The 20,524-nt window shown below is 38.5% G+C and overlaps 1 protein-coding gene across 1 annotated transcript; it reads left to right on the plus strand.

The window, feature by feature from the left end:
- Positions 1 to 2,844: 2,844 nt before the first annotated feature.
- rassf9 (Ras association domain family member 9) lies at positions 2,845 to 16,640 on the plus strand. The gene is made up of 2 exons (XM_005935613.3): positions 2,845 to 3,009; positions 12,081 to 16,640. Exons 1-2 carry the CDS (start codon positions 2,963 to 2,965, stop codon positions 13,339 to 13,341), a joined length of 1,308 nt encoding a protein of 435 aa, XP_005935675.1. The 5' UTR covers positions 2,845 to 2,962; the 3' UTR covers positions 13,342 to 16,640.
- Positions 16,641 to 20,524: the final 3,884 nt, after the last annotated feature.

Below are 20,524 nucleotides of genomic sequence, written 5' to 3' on the forward strand. Positions count from 1 at the left end.
CCTTCTTGTCTCCTTTTTCTGACCCGGACACTTTTCGTTACTTCCCCCTCACCGCCTAGACCCCTCAGGGGAACGTAACAATACCTTTAATATGCACACTGAAGGATATATGAAAGAATAAGTGAATATATCAAAGATTCCTTGCAGTGTTATTAGAGGCCAAGGTAGTACCATCAAGGCTTACATGTCTATTAGGCACATCTGAAGGTTCAGTAATTGATTTGTATCTCCTGCCTTCATGAGAAACTGAGTTTTATCAACATAGCAATGAAAGTTTTTGCAGTTATTTCTACTAACATTGTCTAAGGGAAGCATGTGCTGTCAATAGTATTGATCCCAGCCCAGAACCCAGAAGAATTTTCCCCTAATGGTTAATTTTATTTGTAAAGAAATTCATGAAGTCAATAGCAGTTAAGGTCAAAGGAATACTTGGGTCAGCAGAGCTCTGACTCTTTGCCTGGCTGCTCTGCTGAACAGAAACTGTTTTCCTCTATCAGATGTCTAATTGTTGAGGGCTTTTTAAAGAGTAGCAAAGTATTTTTTCCAGATCAGAAGAAGGTTTTCTAATTTAGTGAAATGCCATTTCCTCCCTAGTTTAAAAGTTGCCTGCTTTAAGACAGATGTGACTTATACAAAGCTGTACGTTTCTCTGCTTTGTTGAGTCATAGTTGGGCTGTTACATAGGTAACAAGATAATCTGTCTCTGAAGGAGTAAGATTCAGGTAGCTGCTCACATCATGAGTCAGTACATGGTATTATTGAAGATAACAGTGCAAGGATCATGTCTTTAAACTTTGTTACAGCACTTTCAGAGAGACCTCCACTGTAATGAAATGTATTCCCATTATTGTAAATTTAAATTTAAAAAATGGTCAGACAAGACATGTTTTCAGGGAATACTGTTAAATACTCAGTTTCTATGATGTACCATATGTCAGGACAAGATTCAGAGTGTTATTTAAAGACATAATTCTAATTTTACAAAGACTAAGAAACTGGTTGTTGTTAACTTCAGGTAGTCCAGAGATAATCCCACTGCCGTTCAATTATATAATTATACAAGGTAAGTAGAGGTGGAGTGATGATGTACGAATCAATCAAAGAATCGATAAGTACTCGGGCTAGGTGAGTGTGTGAACAATAACTGGACTAGGTTACATTGCATATCACATGAATCACCTCCTATAAAAAACAACGACCAAACACGACTAGCTACTCCTTACCAGAGAGCTCGAGGCATCCATCATATCAACATCTACAACAGAAGACCTGAGCATGCCTATTATTATATACCATCAGTAGAAGCGGATAAACTTAATTCATATAGCTTTATGTGCTGATCAGAGCAGCACAGCAAAGAAGGACTCAGAGTCCTAGGCTAGAGAGCAACAAACTATATCATGAAGGCGATCTCATTGTGATTGCATAAGAACTGAACATACATCTGATGAAAAACAAAAGATTAAAATGACCGTGAAAATTGAAACATGTTTCAACGATATCTAAGAAATGACACAACTGCCTAACACTATAATGAACTTACAATCAGACCAATCGTGGACACTCTGGTGACAGTGGCAGAGAAAAGGACATTAAAGAAACTGATGGACATTATGGACAATGCCAGGCATCCTCTGCACACGGCCATTAACAACCAGAAGAGTCTGTTCAGTGACAGGTTGCTTCTCCCAAAGACAAGAACTAACAGACTTAAAAACTCCTTTGTCCCACACGCCATCAAACTGTTTAACTCCTCTCTGGAGGGGAGAGGGAGGGGAAACAGGAGGACAAAGGAGGGGGGAACAACTAAGCTGTAGTGCCTCTTCACCTCACTGTACAATACCTTGTGCAATACTTTTGTAAATAGTCAACAGTGCAATAGACTCAATACTTGAAATGTGCAATTCACTTGTATTTTTATTTTTTATTCCTATTTATTCTATTTATCCCCTTTGTATATTTTATTTATATTTGTCTCTGTATTTATATATGTGTGTGTGTGTGTGTGTATATATATATATATATAACAATTCTGTAACTGTAACTTCTGTCGTTGCTGTGCTTTTTTTGGAAGTCGAATTTCCCAGAGGAACCCACCCGAGGGATTAATAAAGTTCTATCTTATCTTATCTTATCTTATCTTATCTTATCTTATCTTATTTACATTCTGAAAGAAGCTAATTGTGTTTAAATCACATACAGTGTGGAGGCTGTTGTTCTCAGCATCTACACTAATGTTAAAATCACTTTCAACGATGAGTTTAAGTAATGCTCAGTCAGTTGTTTTAGCTGTGTGTTTTTGTGGCTACCCTATTTAGTAATTAACCCCCAAAAACAATTAAATAATTTCAATATGTGTTAGGACAGCTTGAAAAACCACGTGCTCTTTGACAGATTTACAGCGTCAAACACTCTTAGACTTTTTTTTAAAACAGGCTGTTTCATCTCAATGTAACATTGTTGATCCAGAAAGGAAGACCATTTATCAAAACCCAACATGTTACATTTTCCTGGGTTGTAATGTAAACATGTTGTAACATTACAACATTACAGCTTTTTTTATGTCGTCAGCAGGGTGGATACATGAAAAGAAATGCTGTTATTCTGTGCCTTATCTGCTCTATATTTTATATTATAGTTCCGCTAATATTTCAACATAATCTACAATGTTTTTAATTGTTACGTTATTTCGTATTTCTGCAGAGCTGAGTATCCTTTTGAAGAAAGTGTTTCGTTTAGTCGTTCAGGTTGTTCCTGCAGGTGGAAGGGGGCAGAGTTTCACCATTAAATCTCGTTTGGCTGTAGGAAACACCTCCCTCCGCTTTTCGGATGGGGCGGATAGAGTTGCACCCGGGACACCCGTCAACTTTTCTGAAACATTCCGATAAGTGTCCGACGTCCTACCATGCCTGGACTGTAACTCACTTTGGATCGCCGGTCTGTTTTCTTGTGCTCCTGAGTCATGGCTCCATTTGGAAAAAACTTCCTTAAAGCCCGAATGAAAAACAGGTAACTTGATCAGATGAGTATGAGCTTTCTTTAAACCTGTTGAGTGTGTTTTTCCCCAACTTCGAGCATTAGAAAAAAGACGTTACAATGAAATGCGTGAGGGAGACGATTTACGCACAACTCGGCGCGCATCGAACTACGAATGAGCAGCACAAAATAAAACGCAGTTAAGTTGTTAATTTAGTTCTGCATATCATCTTTTTGACTATTATTATTGTTTTAAAAAATGATGTCTCCCCGGTCCAGTTAGAAAAACTGACAAACCTCCATACTGAATTCCAAGGAAATAATATACACTTCCGTGGAATATGAGATTTTGAGCGTCCTTTTTTTCATCAAGGTTATTACTATCTTAAACCAATTCATTCTTAATTTCCTTAATACTATTTGGGGAGTAATATATATTAATTTTACTAATTAAAAGCCAGTTTTGGCGAACCTGTCCGTGTGTGCACATGTTAAGATTTTTCATGTTACATTTTTAATGTAACTATACATGAACGATTTTATCAGTGTGCCAGTGAGTGATGTGCCTTTTAGTGGTGGTCTTTGTTTGTTTACAACACTGCAGGCCTACTGTACATTAGCTTGTAAACGTTTGGACTTTCTTCTGCTATTATAAAAAAAACGCACACACATATGTACACATACAAAGTAGTAGAGATCATGTCATCTGTATTACCATAATTTGCTTTTTGCAATTTCCCTAAGAGCGTAGCTTGGCCTTTTGATGTGCTTCTCTCTGCAGCTGGGGTCCAGCTACAGTTCTGTAAAGGCAAGGAGGAAAGTAGCGTTACTGAGCCACAAGCTGTCGTCTGTTATTGGTGTAGACATTCTGCTTCTTTTGTTGACTACAGACTTTTGTTGTGCAGAGCTGGTAAACAGAGTTCTCTTTCTGAGTATCTAGGTCATGATTGAATCCCTTGCTGCCAAGATCAAGATAAGGAAAGTTAAAGGGTTTTAATTAGCTTTACTCATTAAGGGTCTCAATTAACACCAAACACAGCAACAATGCTGAGAGGTATGGTAGTGTACAGTGCTAAATTACAACACTTTGACAGAGGCACCATCAGCAGAATTGATGCATTTTCACATCACACAGAGCTGAGATGAATTATCTTTGATAACTTCAAACAGTCTGACTGAAGTTGTCTCCAGTGGCTGTCTTATTTTTTTTTTCTTGCATAGTAATTATCATCGAGGCACCTATAATTATCTCAAGTGTTTAGATCTTTAGACATGTCAAACGCTTCACTTCGGAGACACCTGAGGCCGGCTCCTACTCGAGGTGAAACTTTGAGCTGGATGTTGACAACATGTGCAGTCGGAGCAAGCCGAAGCATCAAAATATTCACAAAATAAGAAAACTTTAATGTTGATTTGGTAAATGTAAAAAATATTGGAATATTCCATACTAAAATCAGGGAGTCTGATCCTTCAAACAACAGGAAATACAAGCCTCAGAATTATGTGACCAAAGCAATGTAGTGACCACTTGCACTAAGCCACCACTATAGCATTGTTAATTAGTTTTTAACATTGCTAGATTAATACAAATTTGCAGGCTGCTGAAAGCAATAAAAAAAGACAGTTTGTGTTTAAAAAGGACAGGGGAAGTCATTTCTTTTAATGAGAAAGGGTTGTTATGGTGATTTAGATACTTCCTGTGGGCAAAAGATAATAGGGGTGGGCGATTTCACATAGGAAAGGAACAAACAGGGTGTGTTGTGTCTCTGCTCACAGATGCTTATCAGGGAAGGAGTCTTCCCAGAGATCAACATATCCAGATAGAAAAGTCACATTATTTCCTCAGCAATCCCTCATTCTCATCCTCAGATAAGAACAAGAGGAAACATCTCCTGTCCGGCATCCAATAGTTTCTCTTCTGCATTCTCTGTGTTAAAGCCAAGCCAGACAGACACTTTGTAGATACTTTAGACTAGTATGATTTATTTGTTTTGGCTTGGATTTCTATATCTTACCTTTTTTAGTAAACCCCTATTGTTTTATATACACCAGTCAAACCTATAATTTGTTAAATAAACTACAAGTGTTGGTCTCGAAGAAAGAGAAACTTTGATTAGTGTAGGAAATGCAAATGCAAGCTTCTTATTGTCCCCTTTCACTTGTCTGATATTATTGACATTTATGTTTTTGAAGGGAAAAAAAGTGCAGAGGTCATGAGTCTGCATTGTGTCATATCCTGCAGCGCACATTCAGTTTTCTTTTAAAGGAAATACAGCTGAAAAATGTCTTCACTTCATCTCTAGTTGATCCAGTCAGCCACAACTTTTTATCAGAACTTGTTCTTCCAGTCAGCATTAGTTTAGTAAGAAATGTTGGATTGCACATAGGCCTTTTTTTCTGGTTTTAACTTGAGGTTAGCATTTGTGATTTGAGGATTTATGTTTACTTATTTGATTGTACTTAGCTTGGCTTAACTGAACAGATCAAGATGCCAGTAAAATTCATGACTTTTCCATCAACCTCGTGTTAAGTGCTAATTATGAGGTATTACAGCTATGAAAACCACAAACAAAATGAAGGCGTTAGCATAAATCACACAGATTTTAATTTTAAATTGGTTGATGCTGCATAGAAGGTGAATTAATCTATCTGGGGTAAGTTTGATCATTTCACTCAGGACTGTTTTGAGCTGTAAAAGCAAACCTGTGATCTTATCAGCAGCAAATATAATCAAATCCAAATATACTCACGATTCCATAGTGAGACGTGTTGACAGCAGAGGCTAAAGGACATGTTTGCCTATCTGCTATCAAAGCTTTGTTTCTCTTGAGCATATTTGCATCTCTTTTTCGTCATTGATCTGCCAAAACATGTCGGGACACTTTAGAGCTATAACTCTGTCATTTGCTATGACTTGCTCAAACCACCAGCATACAGGCCTCTGTGGTAACTTGTACCTTGCAAACTTATCACACAAGTGGGAACTGTTAATTCCTTCCAGGTTGTCATTATGAGCATTACAATATGCTACCGCAATGCAGCCGTAACGTAATCATCCAACACAGAAGCTGGTACGGAAATTCCTATAATTTAAGGTTAAACTGAACTTAGACGTGTGGGTAGTTTCCTCCCACACATCCCAGTTCTAACTGGATATCTCTGCCTCTAAGTTCAAGGTGAGGTCAAGTGGGTCTGCTCAGGTTTCTCGGGTTCATTCAAGTGTGAATTTAAAGTCGAACCTGTACTGTGCCAGTTGCCGTGCAACATCTGTCTTCACCCATAAGGGCTTTATATTTTAGTTTTTCTTGAAAGTATGTGTCATCTGAAGCTGTAATTCCACATTAGCTTTGAGTTCATTACACTATCAGTGTCAGCTTTGTCATTTACCACCCAGCAGTGTGACCTATGAAGGCACCCTCATTTGCTGCGTCTGGAACTGCTGTGTAATCCCAAGCTATGAATATCAAATGGCACCCAAAGTGACAGCCCTCATAAAGTATGTGGTGCGATGCAATCAGCGCAGCAGTGCATGCACTACTTGTGTATCTCTTGTCAGAGTCCTAATGGTTTGCCATGCATCTAATTGTTTGCTCTTAAAAAACACCGCAAAGTTCTGGTTAACCACATTTCAGCCAGTACAGTAAGTCAAAGTGGTGATGTCTGTGAGGCTAAGCCAGCACAATTCAAGTTGCCATTAATGTAGTCATATTCCTGCAGTATTCTTTCCAAAATAAACACAGCAGAAGAATCATTGTTCTATGAGGTAGAGCTTTAAAGAAAAAATATGCTATCGTTTAGGCTGAGGGGCTAGTGTACAGCCGTCTTTAATACCCTTTAGTACCCTGATAAAAATTGCTGTTTTCCTCAATAAGAAGCAATGTAAAAAGCCATAAAAGTGCAAGTTAGGTACTGTTTACAAGGTTGTGTCAGTGACAGAAAACTTCCAGGAATTGCTGGGAGTTTATGTGGATTTTGATGTACTAGCAGTTGACTCACAACCCTGAGGCTTACAGGGGCCTTAAATGTAAGTGATAATGCTGTTAGCTGCAGAAATGCAAAGCAGGATACCAAGAGCTTTCAATAAGTTCTGCCACAGCAGGACACAGACTTCACATCTACTAACTGCTGGGAATCATTGAGGCTTTGCCATTTTGGCTGCATTGCATAAGCTACAGTGTTTAGACATTCTCCAAGTCAATTCACACTGGCATTAGTTGCAGCATGTGTATCTGCACCTTAACAATCAAAGAACTCTAACAATAAATATGCCTTTAACTAATTTGGAAACTAAATTAGACTCATAAAAGTCATTCTCGTGAATAAATGAAATATTTATTTCTTTTTCGTCCAAATAAATCATTTGCTTTCAGTTCCAATGTGTTCCAGTGATAACGCATAATAGAAACTGTTAGCTCTTTCTTCACAGTAGAATGAAAATTAAAAGTAACCATAGTGAGCAACATGGAATCTCTTTTCCTCCCTTCCTCCTACAGTGCATAAAACTATAGTGGCAGGATGTTGCCTGAGTGCTGGTGATTGTGGCCTGAGACAAATACAGGTGTTTCCCTGCCTAACTGTACTGTCTTCCTGCACAGCTGTGGCCTTGGGTCACCCTTTCTGAAATAGCCAGTGTATGTACAGCATGTTTATTCGCCTGCAAGATTAGAAATGAGGACAGTGTGTGACAGGTTCAGGTTTATTGGAAATATCTGCATTGTGTATTTACAGATGTGTAGTATAGCTATGCTGCACTGAACATGTAATTATGATTTTGTTCCCTTTTCCTTTACCTTTCTTCTTTCGTGCCCTTGCACTTCTTGCCTCAGCCATTCTTTCATCCTTGCAATACAGTATAACAGTGGCTCACAAAATATTTTTTGGCCCCATATAATGAAATTGCTCTGATTTTTGGATTCCTCATCACATGCTGAGAAGGTGGGAGAGGTTTTGACCCATTAATGCACATGTGAAAGTAGGGCTGCTCGATTATGGCAAAAATGATAATCACGATTATTTTCACTGAAATTGAGATCTCGATTATTTGACGATATTTATTTAACCCTTTAAGACCTACTATAGAACCAAGTCCGCCAGAGCTTATATTTTTTTTTTTTTACATGTTGTAGTGCCATTTGTGGGAGCATTTCAAGTTGCTATACAACTGTTATAGCCCATATTTTAATAATATGTATGCATTAAGTCCATAGTAACTACATTAATTGCAAAAAAGTGCAATAAACTACAAAAAAAATTGAAAATCGTTTTTGTTTTTTTTACATATATTTCTACTTAGAGAAATTTAATAGGTTTATCCCTCAAAACTTTAAATACAAAAAAGTTGCAAAAAATAGTTTACAACAACAGGAAATTTATTTTGAGTGTCTTCATAGTTTTATTTTTGAGATACACCAATTTTTATATACTGCAGGAAAAACGAAAAAACAATCCTATGATGCAAATTTGCAAAGAAAACAGCACGTGCATCAAAATAAACTATTTCCAGCTGTGCAATTCGAGTTCTAAGCATCACAGAAACTATTCAGAAAAGTCAAACATGACTTATAAAAACACCAGTATAGGCTTTTAAGGCCTACAAGTAAAAAAAACTACATTTTCCGCGAACATGACATCACTTCCGGTTTCGGGCAGGAAATGGCGGGCATGCGATAGTTCACGCTGACGTCTGTTTCATTGTGGGAAGTGTTACGAACAGCTGATCGGATCGGCAAAGCGTGTTTCTGGAATATTATGTTTTTGTTGCTGCAAGTGCTTTTTATGCAATTTTTGCAAAGCTATATGTGGAAGGAAACCGTGACCGAGGACAAGTTGATGGCATAAGATGTAAGTACATAAAAATAGTTACACAAAATGGAGCGTGCTGCTCTGACCAGCTTTAAAGGGTTAACAATGACTTTAAAAAATAATATAAAATAGTGTGCAACACCACTGAAGTTTTTTTTACCTCTCTTTTCAACCAACGGCAGTCACTCTCCTCTCCAAATAACTTCTGCTTAGCTTATCGAGCTTCCCTCGGGTCCTCTTAATCAGCGGTCTCCAACCTTTTTTGCGCCACGGACCGGTTTATAAGGTGTCGCGGATAAATGCAACAAAAAAAAAACTAGTACCGGTACTGAAAAAAAGATTTATTCATAACCCACGTGAAAAGACCCAGGAAAACCGAGTTAACAATCAAAACGATAACAAAATAACGCTGAAAACCGATAAAAACCCTGAAAACCATACATTTCACACCTGAGCCTCAACTCTTGCGGCCCGGTACCAAACGACTCACGGACCGGTACCGGTCCAAGGCCCAGGGGTTGGGGACCGCTGCTCTTAATTGTTGTGATGCGTGTTCGAAATGCAGAGAGGTGCGCTGGATTTGCCACATGGCAAGCGCGAGAGTAAAGCATGAGGGAGGGGCTAATAATCGGCTCAGTCATTTTTAATGATCGTTGAAAGCCCAGATCGTAATCGTGATTAAAATTCGATTATTTGAGCAGCCCTATGTGAAAGTAACCTTTAAGTATTGTTTTATCAATAATAAATAAAATATGCATAATTGGTCAGGTTTACCACTCGTAATTCATCCAAATGAATTTGTTTTGTACATAGCATTTTAATTTAAGCTAACAACGACACTATGTTTAATAAAAGTAATGGGTTAAAAAGTGAAATAATGTATTGTATTATATTATAATAAGACTTTTTCAAACACACCACAAACTTGCCACAGTTGATGCCATGGTTCATGCCCTAACACATATTGACTGCTCTATGATGTTGAGCTGTTGTGTCAGATAAGCTCATTTTTTAAGCATGTGGCCACTATGTACGGTGTACTGGGTACACCGCCTGTTTTCTTTCCTGTGCAGCAGTAGCACTGGGGCTGTGTTGTATTGGGTGAAGTTGGAAATTCCATGGTCAAAGCAACAAGGGTTGTTGTCTATTAAATGCTTGAGGCATGTTGGAATTGTTTGGCCTACACATAGCTCAGGTATTTGCTTTGCTCCGGTTTTCTCCAAGAGTCTTAATAACCATTAACCAACCTATGAATTGCATTCCTGAGACCTTATTCGCCAGATGTTTACACTATGCTCCAGTTGGGTGTTCATGTGTTATGTGGGAACCAATACATTGTGGTATCAGTCTGTCAAATCTACAAACTGAGAGATAAGCCTCTTTCTCCCTTTGAATAATATACACAATGTCTTAGACATGCAGGTTGGGGTATCTATGTCATCTTAATAGGATGTGGCTAGTTTTTGTTTTTTTGGTTTGGTTGGTTGGTTTTTTTGCTTCCTCCCGCATTGGTGACGTAAGTTAGCATAAGTTGCATTCGGCCAAGGTTATCAGAACAAATAAAGGCAAAGCAGGTACATGATGTAGGGTTGTGAAGACGTTGCTGCATACCAACCTGAGGAACAACACTGAACTTTGATAGCTGGGCTAAACAAAGGACTTGATTTTAATCCCAAAGTCTGTTTTAATACATTGTAAATATCGATAAGACTTCAGATTTATCTAGATAGTAAAGTGAAATATAATTTTAAAAGGCTTAGATGAAAATCCAACTTCCAGACAAGTGTGTTGGCCCTTTCCTTTTATCCATCAGTGTCACTATATCAAATTTCCTGACAAGCTACAGCCAGATTTCCTTGTTGATGTTTTCTGCTTTTGTTATTTAAGGCTAATTTTTTCAACCTTTTTTTATTCGTAGATGTGATATTATCCAGGATTAGAAGAATGTTTTTCTCTATTACTGTGAACTGATTAAAGAAGTATTGTCTTTTGGGTTGAAAAACCACAGACCAACATTCCTTTAACCCACAAAAATCAGTCTGCAGTTTAACCATCAAAGGAGGAGTTCTACTTTTTTGTGTCTGTGATTTTTATGTGGATAATCTTTCTCTGGGTTTCTTTGCGATTAAACTGTCTGCAATTATAGGAGTATTATGTGTCACTTATTTTTCCCTGAAGACTAGAATTTAACTTTAAATAATTCACCAAGACAGAAACTTGGCAGTCAGAGATTCCCTAATGAAACACATGAATCGCAGAATGTTCCTAACATGTTATCTTTCATATAAATAATAGAGTGATACATCATTCTTTATCCTGAAATCAGATTTAAATGTCTGGTGATGTTATCTTCTTATTTGTGGCCGTCTGCATTGCCGGTGCCTATCATTTAATGACTGGATATTAGGTCCTGAATATTACCGGTGGTTCATTAAGGATGTAAAAAATGAATATCTTCGGCCCATCAGAGGTCAATTTTTGAACAGGTTTTACGATCCATGCAAAAACTTAATGAGGGCCTTGAGGTTAAATAGCTCAGAACCGAACCATTAAGTGATCATCTCTGATGAGTAAGACGATGAGAAACAGTAATAGAATCAAGCCAGGAAGCACAAAATGACTGAATGTAGTTTTCTGCTCATTGACCTAATGGAAAGCCATCAAATAAGGATGCATTCATAAAAACATACTACTTAGAATAGGAAAACAACTTTTAAAGTATTATAGAGAGAGAGACTTGTTTTACTTCAGACGGCAAGTATGTTGAAATATGGCTGTCTAAATTTCCTTTTGGGATTATTTATCTAACTACATTTTTTTTAACCCTTTTGTTGAACTGCTGTCTAGAAAGGAGCATTTCTAATCCCCAAATGTACGTGTCTAGAATTGAATTTGTGAACATAACTACTACTATCACTTAAAATGTATTCCAATTCAATTTATAAAGCACCAAAACACAACACCAAGTTAAAGACTTACAATAATACAGAGAAAACAGAGAAAACTTCAAAAATCAGATGTCGCACTTTAGTGACTGTGGGAAGGAAAAACTCCATATTTACAGGAAGAAACCTGCGGCAGAACCAGGCTCAGTGGGGGTCAGCCATCTGCCCCAACTGGTTGGAGGTGAGGGGAAGGAAACACGACCAGCAATCCAAACCCGCCTTAATGCAATGAAACATGAAGGGTTATATTTTAATGTCACAGAGTGTAAACATTGTAGAGCATTAACTTAAGAAAGCATTTCCAAGTTTTCATGCATAGCCAAAGTTGTAACTTTTGTTTTTCTGTCTTCTGCATAGGACAAAAGATGCAGAGCCTGTGGTAGGAAAGGAGATCCAAGTTACTGTCTGCAATGAAGAGAAGGTTGTCTGTGGAGTAACAAAGCATACGACATGTGCAGATATGATTCAGGCATTACTGGATGATCACAAGTCAGTCCCAGAGAGCAAGCGGCTACTGGATGGAGAACCCAAAGACTTCTGTCTCGTTGAACGGTGGAAGGGTTTCGAGAGAGCTTTGCCACCTCTTACCAGAATACTGAGACTCTGGTATGCTTGGGGTGATCAGAGGCCCTTCATACAGTTTATTCTAGTTAAAACCAGTGATTTCGTGCCTCAGCCTGCTAAGAAAGGTGGAAAGTCCAAAGGGGCCAAGCTGAAGCGATGTGAGCACGGTCGTGCTCAGTATTCCCAGTCTCTGCCAGCGGAAAAACAAAAGCGCATGGTAAAAAAAGCTTTCCGAAAGCTGGAGAAACTTCATATGGAGAGCAAAAGCTCCCTAGGTGCAGAGGAGATCGACCAGATGGTGCAACTTATTCTCAACCAGGACCACACAATTAGAGAGCAGATCCAGCGGATAAGGGAGCTAGATTCAGAGATTGAGCGGATTGAGCTGCAAGTCCAGCAAGAAACCAAGTCGGAGACTTCCTTGGCTCAGGCCTGCAGTCCAAATTCCGAGGCACACATTGAGGAGCAGCTGCAAGAATACTTGTACACCAGCGATGGGGTTGTACAGCTGGACATGGAGGTTCAGAGGCACCAGGAACTCATCCTCCAGTTGTCCCATGAAATTGACGCTGAGCTTAGGAAGGCCAGCCTCGCTCTGGCTCAAGATGAAGACCAGGGAGGAATGGCCACTGGTTCCTGGATCCCCGCTGACACAGACGAAGCATTTTATACTGCTGAAATCGAGAGGCTGCGGGGCGAACTGAATCACAGCCTCTTCACCGGTGTTTCCATTCACAACCAAGCTGCTGAAATAGACAAGCAGATAAAGTACTTTGACAATACACTGGTTTCTAAGGATCAAGAGTGCTGGCAGCTAGCCGCCCAGCTGAGCTCATTGCAAATCACGGACAGCACAGAGGAGGAGCAGCCCATAACAGTCCAAGGGAAAAGTGAGACCCAGTGCGGCATTTCTCAGACAGTGAAACTCAAACACACCCTGTCCCCTCTAGACATTACAGACACAGACTCAGACACTGGGATTAGCTCCACACACAGTCAGGACTCTCTGTCACCGTGTCTCGATTTCCCTCCCCCGCTGGACACAGACGTTTGAAGAACCCGGTTCACTCAGCAATGTGTTCTTCTTCAGTCACCAGCCGCAGTTTTTTACTCCTCACATGTGCTCTTTGTTTCATGCTCTGTGCTTGCAAAATTAGCAAAAAGACACATTTTCTGCAATTTTTAGTGTCTCCGGAACTTTGTTGCATCGTCATCACACCATGCCAAAAAGAAGAATGTAAGAAATGTCAACTTGGGTTCCAACAAATTAATACAAGAGTACTGTGGTTGATTCTTAAGCGTGTTCACAGAAAATTGGTCAAAAATGTTTTTGCAAAGAGTTTGCAAGATGCAAAACATATCCTTGTTTAATATGAATAATTTTCTCAGGTATCAAAGTAACAGATGGTTAGGTATCAGTGTAACATGAAATAATACATGCAAGACACTAACTGAGGCTGTGCGTGCGCTACTTATAATCCTACATTATTGATAGAAGGTTTTCCCATTTTTAATTGCCAACAGAGATGCAAAGACCAATTTTTAGATGTTTAGTTTTGTCACTTTAGATGATAGTAAATAAGCTTTTTGCTTTTTGTAAAGTCCTCAAGCTATTTATTAAGTTGCACTTCTTACACACTTAAGGCTATTAACAATGTTTTATATTAAAACAAAAAGATAATAGTTTTGATGTAGTATTTGTAAAAGAAAAATATACTTTAAACACTGTTCTTGACTATTCTGTAAATACAAACCTAGTTCGCCCGATTTCAAATGGTAATTGCCCCTTCTTGATATATCATTATTTAACTGTGATTAGATGACATCTTTCCGTCTAGAAAGGGCTACAAAGTCATTTCTAAGGCTTTCATGATTCAACACTAAGAAAGAGAATAGATAAAAATGGCATCCATTGCAGAGTTCCAAGGTGAAAATCACTGCTGACCAAAAAGAACACAAAACCTTGTGTCACATCTACCAAAAACAACTTGATTCCTGAATATTCTGTGGATTGATTAGACAAAAGCAGAACTTTCTGAAAGGTTTGCATCCTGTTACACCTGATGTAAAAGGTAGCACAGCATTTCATAAGGAAAACATCATACCAACAGTCAAACGCAGTGGTGTTAGTGTGATGGTCTAGGGCTGCTTTCCTGCGTCAAGGCTTTGGCCACTCTCTACCGAACAGACTCTATCCTGGCAGACGGCATCACCTGGAACTCAAGTGCACTGAGGTTATGCAGCAGGACAATGATCCAAAGTACGCCACTGAATGGCTTAAATACACACAAAGAGCAATGAGCTCACAAGGAGTCCAAACTGAAATCTAATTGAGATGTTTTGGCATAACATCTCAATTAGTTCATGCTCAAAAATATTCCAGTGGGGCTTAATTAAAACAATTCTGCAAAGAAGAGTAGAACAAAGTTCCTCCACAGTGATGTGAAGGACTCATTGCCAGTTATTGCTAATGTGTAATTGCAGTCCATGCTGCTAAGATTGGCACAACCTGTTATTGGGTTTAGGGGTTTAGTTTTTGACACAAGACCTTGTTGCATAGTTATTTTACCTTAATAGATAAAATTATCATTTAAAAAGTGCATTTTGTATTTACCCGGGTTATCTTTGTCTAATGTTTAAAACAGTGTGACAAATATGCAGAAATATAAGATATCAGGAAGGAGGCAAATACTTTTTCACAGCACCTTATGCTTCTGCAAATAGTATAAGTAATTACTGAGAAAGGCACAATTGTAAAAGAAAAGCTTATTTATTTACTGTAGTTACCAAACTACCAGTTACCAGAATTTTGGGACATCGTGTAAAATTCAAGTAAAAATAAAATGCAATGGGTTCATGAGATCTGCAAATCTTGTAAACCCATTTTGCTCGTAAACATTCCAACATTTTAATATTTCATGAAAATATTATCTCATTTTGGATTTGGTGACAGCAGCATGTCTCAGAAAAGTTGGTGAAGGGCAAACGAAATTCAAGTTACAACAATTTCTGGTACATAAATAGCTGGTGGGACATTTTTCAGATAATTTGGCAACAGGTCAGTAAAATGACACAGTCTGAAAACATGTGAAGCCAAAAATATGACAAAGAAGACAAAGAATCTTATATCAAATAAGAATGGGAAAACATTCCTCTCCCACGAGTCCAGCAACCGCTCTCCTGAGTTCCCACATGTTTACAGACTTAGGGGAAGCTACACAGCATAAACGTGGCTCTCTTCCAACTTTTTTGTCGTGCGGAGATGTGTTGCTGCAGTCAATTTCAAAATGAGCTAATATCTTTTTATTAAAAAGCCACATTTTTCTCAGTTTAAGCATTGAACGTGTATCCTCTTGTTAATTAAATATGGGTTTATGAGATTTGCTTATCACTGCATTGTTTTTGTTTGCAATTTTCACAACGTTCCAGCTTATTTGGAAATGGGTTTGTATTTTTCAGATGTAATTTTGTGACAAATCACTATTCGCTACCTGCCTAATCAAACACTAGATTCACTATCCACCAAATTCAGTTCACACGCCCTGCGTTTTAACCACTTAAAAAGTAAGCTATTACTTTTAAGAATAATGTACATCTTGACTTTCATAATAAAAGCTAATACTTTAAATAACTAAAAACACTGTCGTTGGGTTTTTCGGCACCATTTGTTTAGGATTTGATTGTCTTTTAAATAAAACCTAGCAACAGTGCTGCCTAAGGAAGGGTATCTTCTTATGCAAATCATAGGATTTGAAATCATAGGGCTGCTTGCCACATTTCCAACAGTTTCACATCTAGTTAGGGTCTATAAACACTTACGAATTGGTTTTGATCAAACACAAATCTACGCCTGGAGACTGGCGTAGTTTTGTGTCCTTTTTTGGGAAGAATACATCTTCCAATGTTTTTTTATCATTATTATGATTATTTTAGTTGCCATTTGTATAGGCACAAAATCTTGGGTTATTAAAAATGTAAAAAAAACCAAAGTTGGGTAAAACAGGCCATTTAAGCAAACTTTTCCCATGTTTTTCACCATTTCACAAGTTTGATCACAAGCTTATGTGTTAATGGTCATTTTTAATCACCTCCAAAAGTCAAGGTAAGCACTGGGCTGCTTCTAGAAAATCTTTATTCTAAGGTTAAAAGGGGGGGGGAACTAGTGTGTCATACCCATTGAATTGAATTAAGCTCTCAGTCACCATAGAGATATGACACAGTTACCTCAGAGTCCTCAGGCACCATATAATCAGACGAGATGGTCACCAGGCTAGCACAAACAACAGCGAGCACTCTCCTCATGTCTAGGTACTGCTGACAGATGAACACTTTGTGCTCAGGGCAGAGCTGGGCTGGAAAAAAGCAGAGGATATCTATTTCACACACTAATTGACTCACCCACCCTGCCCTCTGTCTTTGCTCCTTCAAGCTACCAAGTAACCAAGCATGAAAGGCCTGAGAGCTTACAGTTCGAAGCAATCTTGCACTGGCATCCCCAACCTGTTGATGAAATGGAGGTTTATGGTGTTATGGACCAGGCTTTCTATAGCTCCTTTCTACTCCTTTCTGAGAACTCAAGCACTTTCTTCTACTAAGTGTCAATCACATAATCATACATGCACATAGTGGTTTTATCTATACGAAAGCACTTTTATCTAACTCACTCACACTCCGATGGATACATCAGGGAAAACTTGGGGTTTCGTATCTTGCCCATCTTGCTCTTTGAGACATGGGGAACACAGGAATATCTGGGGATTGATCTGACCAGACAGTCTGCTATCCAACTACTAACCAGGCGCTAACATTTTCCAAATTCCGACAAGATCGGATTAGTTTTATTAAACTTTTAAGAAATATACTTTTGGCGCATTTGAAGGAAATGATCAAATAAAGAGCCACAGACCAAATAGTTTTCATTGTGTCATAATAAAGTTTGATTTCCCTCTGATCTATAGAGAGAGCCCAAGCTGTTTTTTGATACTGCATTTTGTAAGTGACCCCACTGATTGTGGCCACAGCAGACTCACTCACTATGAGTCACAGCATCTAGATAGAAGAGCTAGATTGCTTAGCTGTCTGCCGCTGAGGCAGATAAAAGACAGACTGTGGCTACAGCCATGGTTGTACTTTGGTTCTTATGATTACGCATATGACACATTAGCTTATAATGAGTGTTGCACTACGTGCAGAGGTTTTATGACGTATGGAGTGAAAATCATGATTGTGCTAACTAGGCATTGTATTAAACTACTGTGTTCTTTAACGGCTTAGGTGGATTGGTAGCAAATCTTTCATATGTAATGAGAATAACTTTTGTGGCTAACATGCAGGTTAATGCCAACAGGACCACTGAAGGACAGTCACAGCACAACACACACTGAACCAAAGTTACATGTGCTTGAATGATATTGATGTGGATTGTGCTTTGATCAGAGCCACCAGTGCACATTTAAAATGCCACAAAGGCTGGTCCAACCGTAAGTGAAAATATCACGAAAAAAAGCACTGAAAAAAAGCATGCAAAAATAAGAACAGGTTAAAACCAAAGTCAGAAAAATCAACCGTGTCTATGTTGAAAGATCAAATTAAAAATGATAATAATGGTTTACAAGTGCAATGCCGGAGGGTGAAATTTCACTGCATGAGTCATCAGTGCTCTTAATACCTCAGGGGGAGCAACAGAATCAAACTCCTTTGTTTACAAGCATCAATAAATTTAAGAGTTTGAGCATGTGAAGCAATAACTTCCTGAAAAAGTCATGGACACACGAGGAGAATGTGGGTGTTTCTGACAGCAAGTCTGAATTTGGATGAGCCAAATTTTCAAAAATAAAATCTGTTCACATCAAGAGCACAGTGTCGTGCCTCAGACACGACATGATCAACGTAAGCCAGAAAACAGGTTCTCAGATACTAGCAGGAGAATGTGGGGTTCAGAATCAAGGGCTTCAAGTACCTCTGGAACAGCCACATGCGTTGAAGCAGAAGCTTATATGGCTGCTCTTCTTGCTCCAAGACTGTTTAAAGCCAAATATCATTTGGTCCCACAATAACAGGAAATAGGAAAAAGAAATGAGTGATTCAAGTGTTGACAACAGCCTCACTTACTCTTATAAACCCCCTTCTCAAGTCAATAAGAGCCTCAAGAAGCCATGTGCAAAGCAGCGTGTTCAATAGATGTAATTATAAGGTATCCTATTTCAACAATATAGAGAGCGAGGATCTAACGGCCTTGCTGCTGTTCAATCTTATGGTTGAGGAGAATGTTGAAGTCCAAATTGTCTGTGAGTCTCATATGAGAGGGTCTATGTTCCTGGCAGGGCTCTGCTGGGCTGTTTGTGATTGAATGAATTTAGGAGGAATTAAAACACAAAGCTGGATGTTGAGATCTCAGTTTGGTACTGGCTAGCATTGGAAGTAATAATCATTTAAAGTCTGAACCATGGCCAGAATATTCAAATTCTTTGTAACTGAAGCGTTTTGTTGTTTCGTTTTTTTAAACCTTCCATCAATTTTTAAAAATAAAACACGTTTGGTTTGCTTAGAAATGCAATGTGCAATTTATTGTGCCTTTTTTTGGGGGGGGGGGGGGGCGGGGGGGGGGGGAGTATAGCCGATGTTGTTAAAGTCTCAAAAACTCAAAAAAAAACTTGTGTATGAAATATGATGCACTAGGCATTTAGGGGGAAATGTACGATCTGTGATAACCAACCAAAATTAAATAACTGCTATGCTAATAGATTTCAGAAAGCTCATAAGTGAGCAGTAGGCCACGACACAGAAGAGCTGCAGCGGTGGTTATAGCAAGTGGCTGCATACTTTAACATCTCCATTTGAAATAATTTAGCACATCAAGCGTTACATAATTACACTTTGCACTGTACGATGAACTGAAATGTAAAAGTTCTGGATTAGGTCGAATAAAACAAAAATACTAAGAGGAAGCCAAAAGAAAGTAGATCCAAAATAAAACTTTCCATTGCAACCCCTGCAGGGGTCTATTGAAAATGGCAAATAGAGGTCTTAAAATACAAACTCACCTCTTTCTGCAGTTAAACATGTTCAGGCACCTACTGTGCTCAAATGGCAGTAAATATTAAAATGAACAGAGATTTTGGCTCTGGTTCTATAGGGTGTTAAGGAGCTGCTTGTTCTTTCGCAAACTATTTGCTGCCAAGGCAGCTGACGCACCAAAAGACATTTAACAAAGATTGGGTATACATTTCCAATCATGGGCAGGCTGAAAAGCCTTAGAAATAGTACTTAAGCTGAAAGGGGTAAAAGAAAACTCCATTTACTGTCAAGGTACCTTGAAAATATGCAATGTTTTAAATACTTCCCACAGAAATACTTTTTTTTGTTTGAAGGACGCTGCAGGTAACATTTACCTCTTCTCTCTGCTGCAGATCAGCAATTCAAAGACTTACCAGCTCACAAGTGTGTTTGCTGACAACAATAATTACATCTACCAAAATGACAATTAGAGACACTGCAAACCTGTCTTTGTTCAGTCCATCCAGTTACTACAACTGGGCAGTTTGAGTAAACCATAATCTGGCATCAGCTGCCTGTGCTGAAGATGAGAGCTGATTTTTTTATGTATATTTTTGTGTGTAGTATATCTTTACCCAGAAACATAGTATCTCAAATTACAGACAAACAAAAACATGCTTGTCAAAAAGATCAAAGAGGAATTTACTAAATGTATTAAATCTATTACATCTAGCTGATGTTTTTATCTCAGCTTTGAGAAAACCAGATCTTTTAAACTCAGAAAAAAGTGAATTAATAGTGAGGAAAACAATGTGCACACCGTCGTATGCAAAGTGTGCTGCAGCTATGGTTTGTTAAGCAGCTTTCAAAACCTGGGAGTATCAAGATGAACTGATAATTGTCATTTCAAATTTGCAAATGGTTGACTGAGTGAGCTCAGAAAGCAGCTTCCAACCCACAATTCTTGTGTCTTGGAGCAAACCTAACAACATGAAGAGCTGGTTTAAATAATTACTTAACTGTCACACTCCTGTCCTGTGAAAACAGGTTTTAAAGGCACAACCCTCTGCTTTTAAGATCATGTTCAGAGTGAAAAATACTTAATTAGGCTTTTTCCAGATGGCTCGGGTAACTGCAAAGTGCCGGTTACCATAGCGATAACTAATGGCTCATGCTACTGAGGGACTTCTTGTGATGCATCAAACATTTCTGCTTCACCCCCATTTTTTGTCATTAAATAT

This window comes from Haplochromis burtoni, unplaced genomic scaffold (assembly GCF_018398535.1).
Source record: "Haplochromis burtoni strain Fernald_Lab_line unplaced genomic scaffold, NCSU_Asbu1 Contig_197, whole genome shotgun sequence".
NCBI lineage: Eukaryota > Metazoa > Chordata > Actinopteri > Cichliformes > Cichlidae > Haplochromis > Haplochromis burtoni.

Bases quoted from the DNA above. Each gene is read 5' to 3' on its own strand.
- rassf9 (XM_005935613.3), top strand. From the start codon at position 2,963: ATGGCTCCATTTGGAAAAAACTTCCTTAAAGCCCGAATGAAAAACAG. The intron at 3,010-12,080 runs GTAACTTGATCA...TCTTCTGCATAG, and splicing joins AAAGCCCGAATGAAAAACAG to GACAAAAGATGCAGAGCCTG.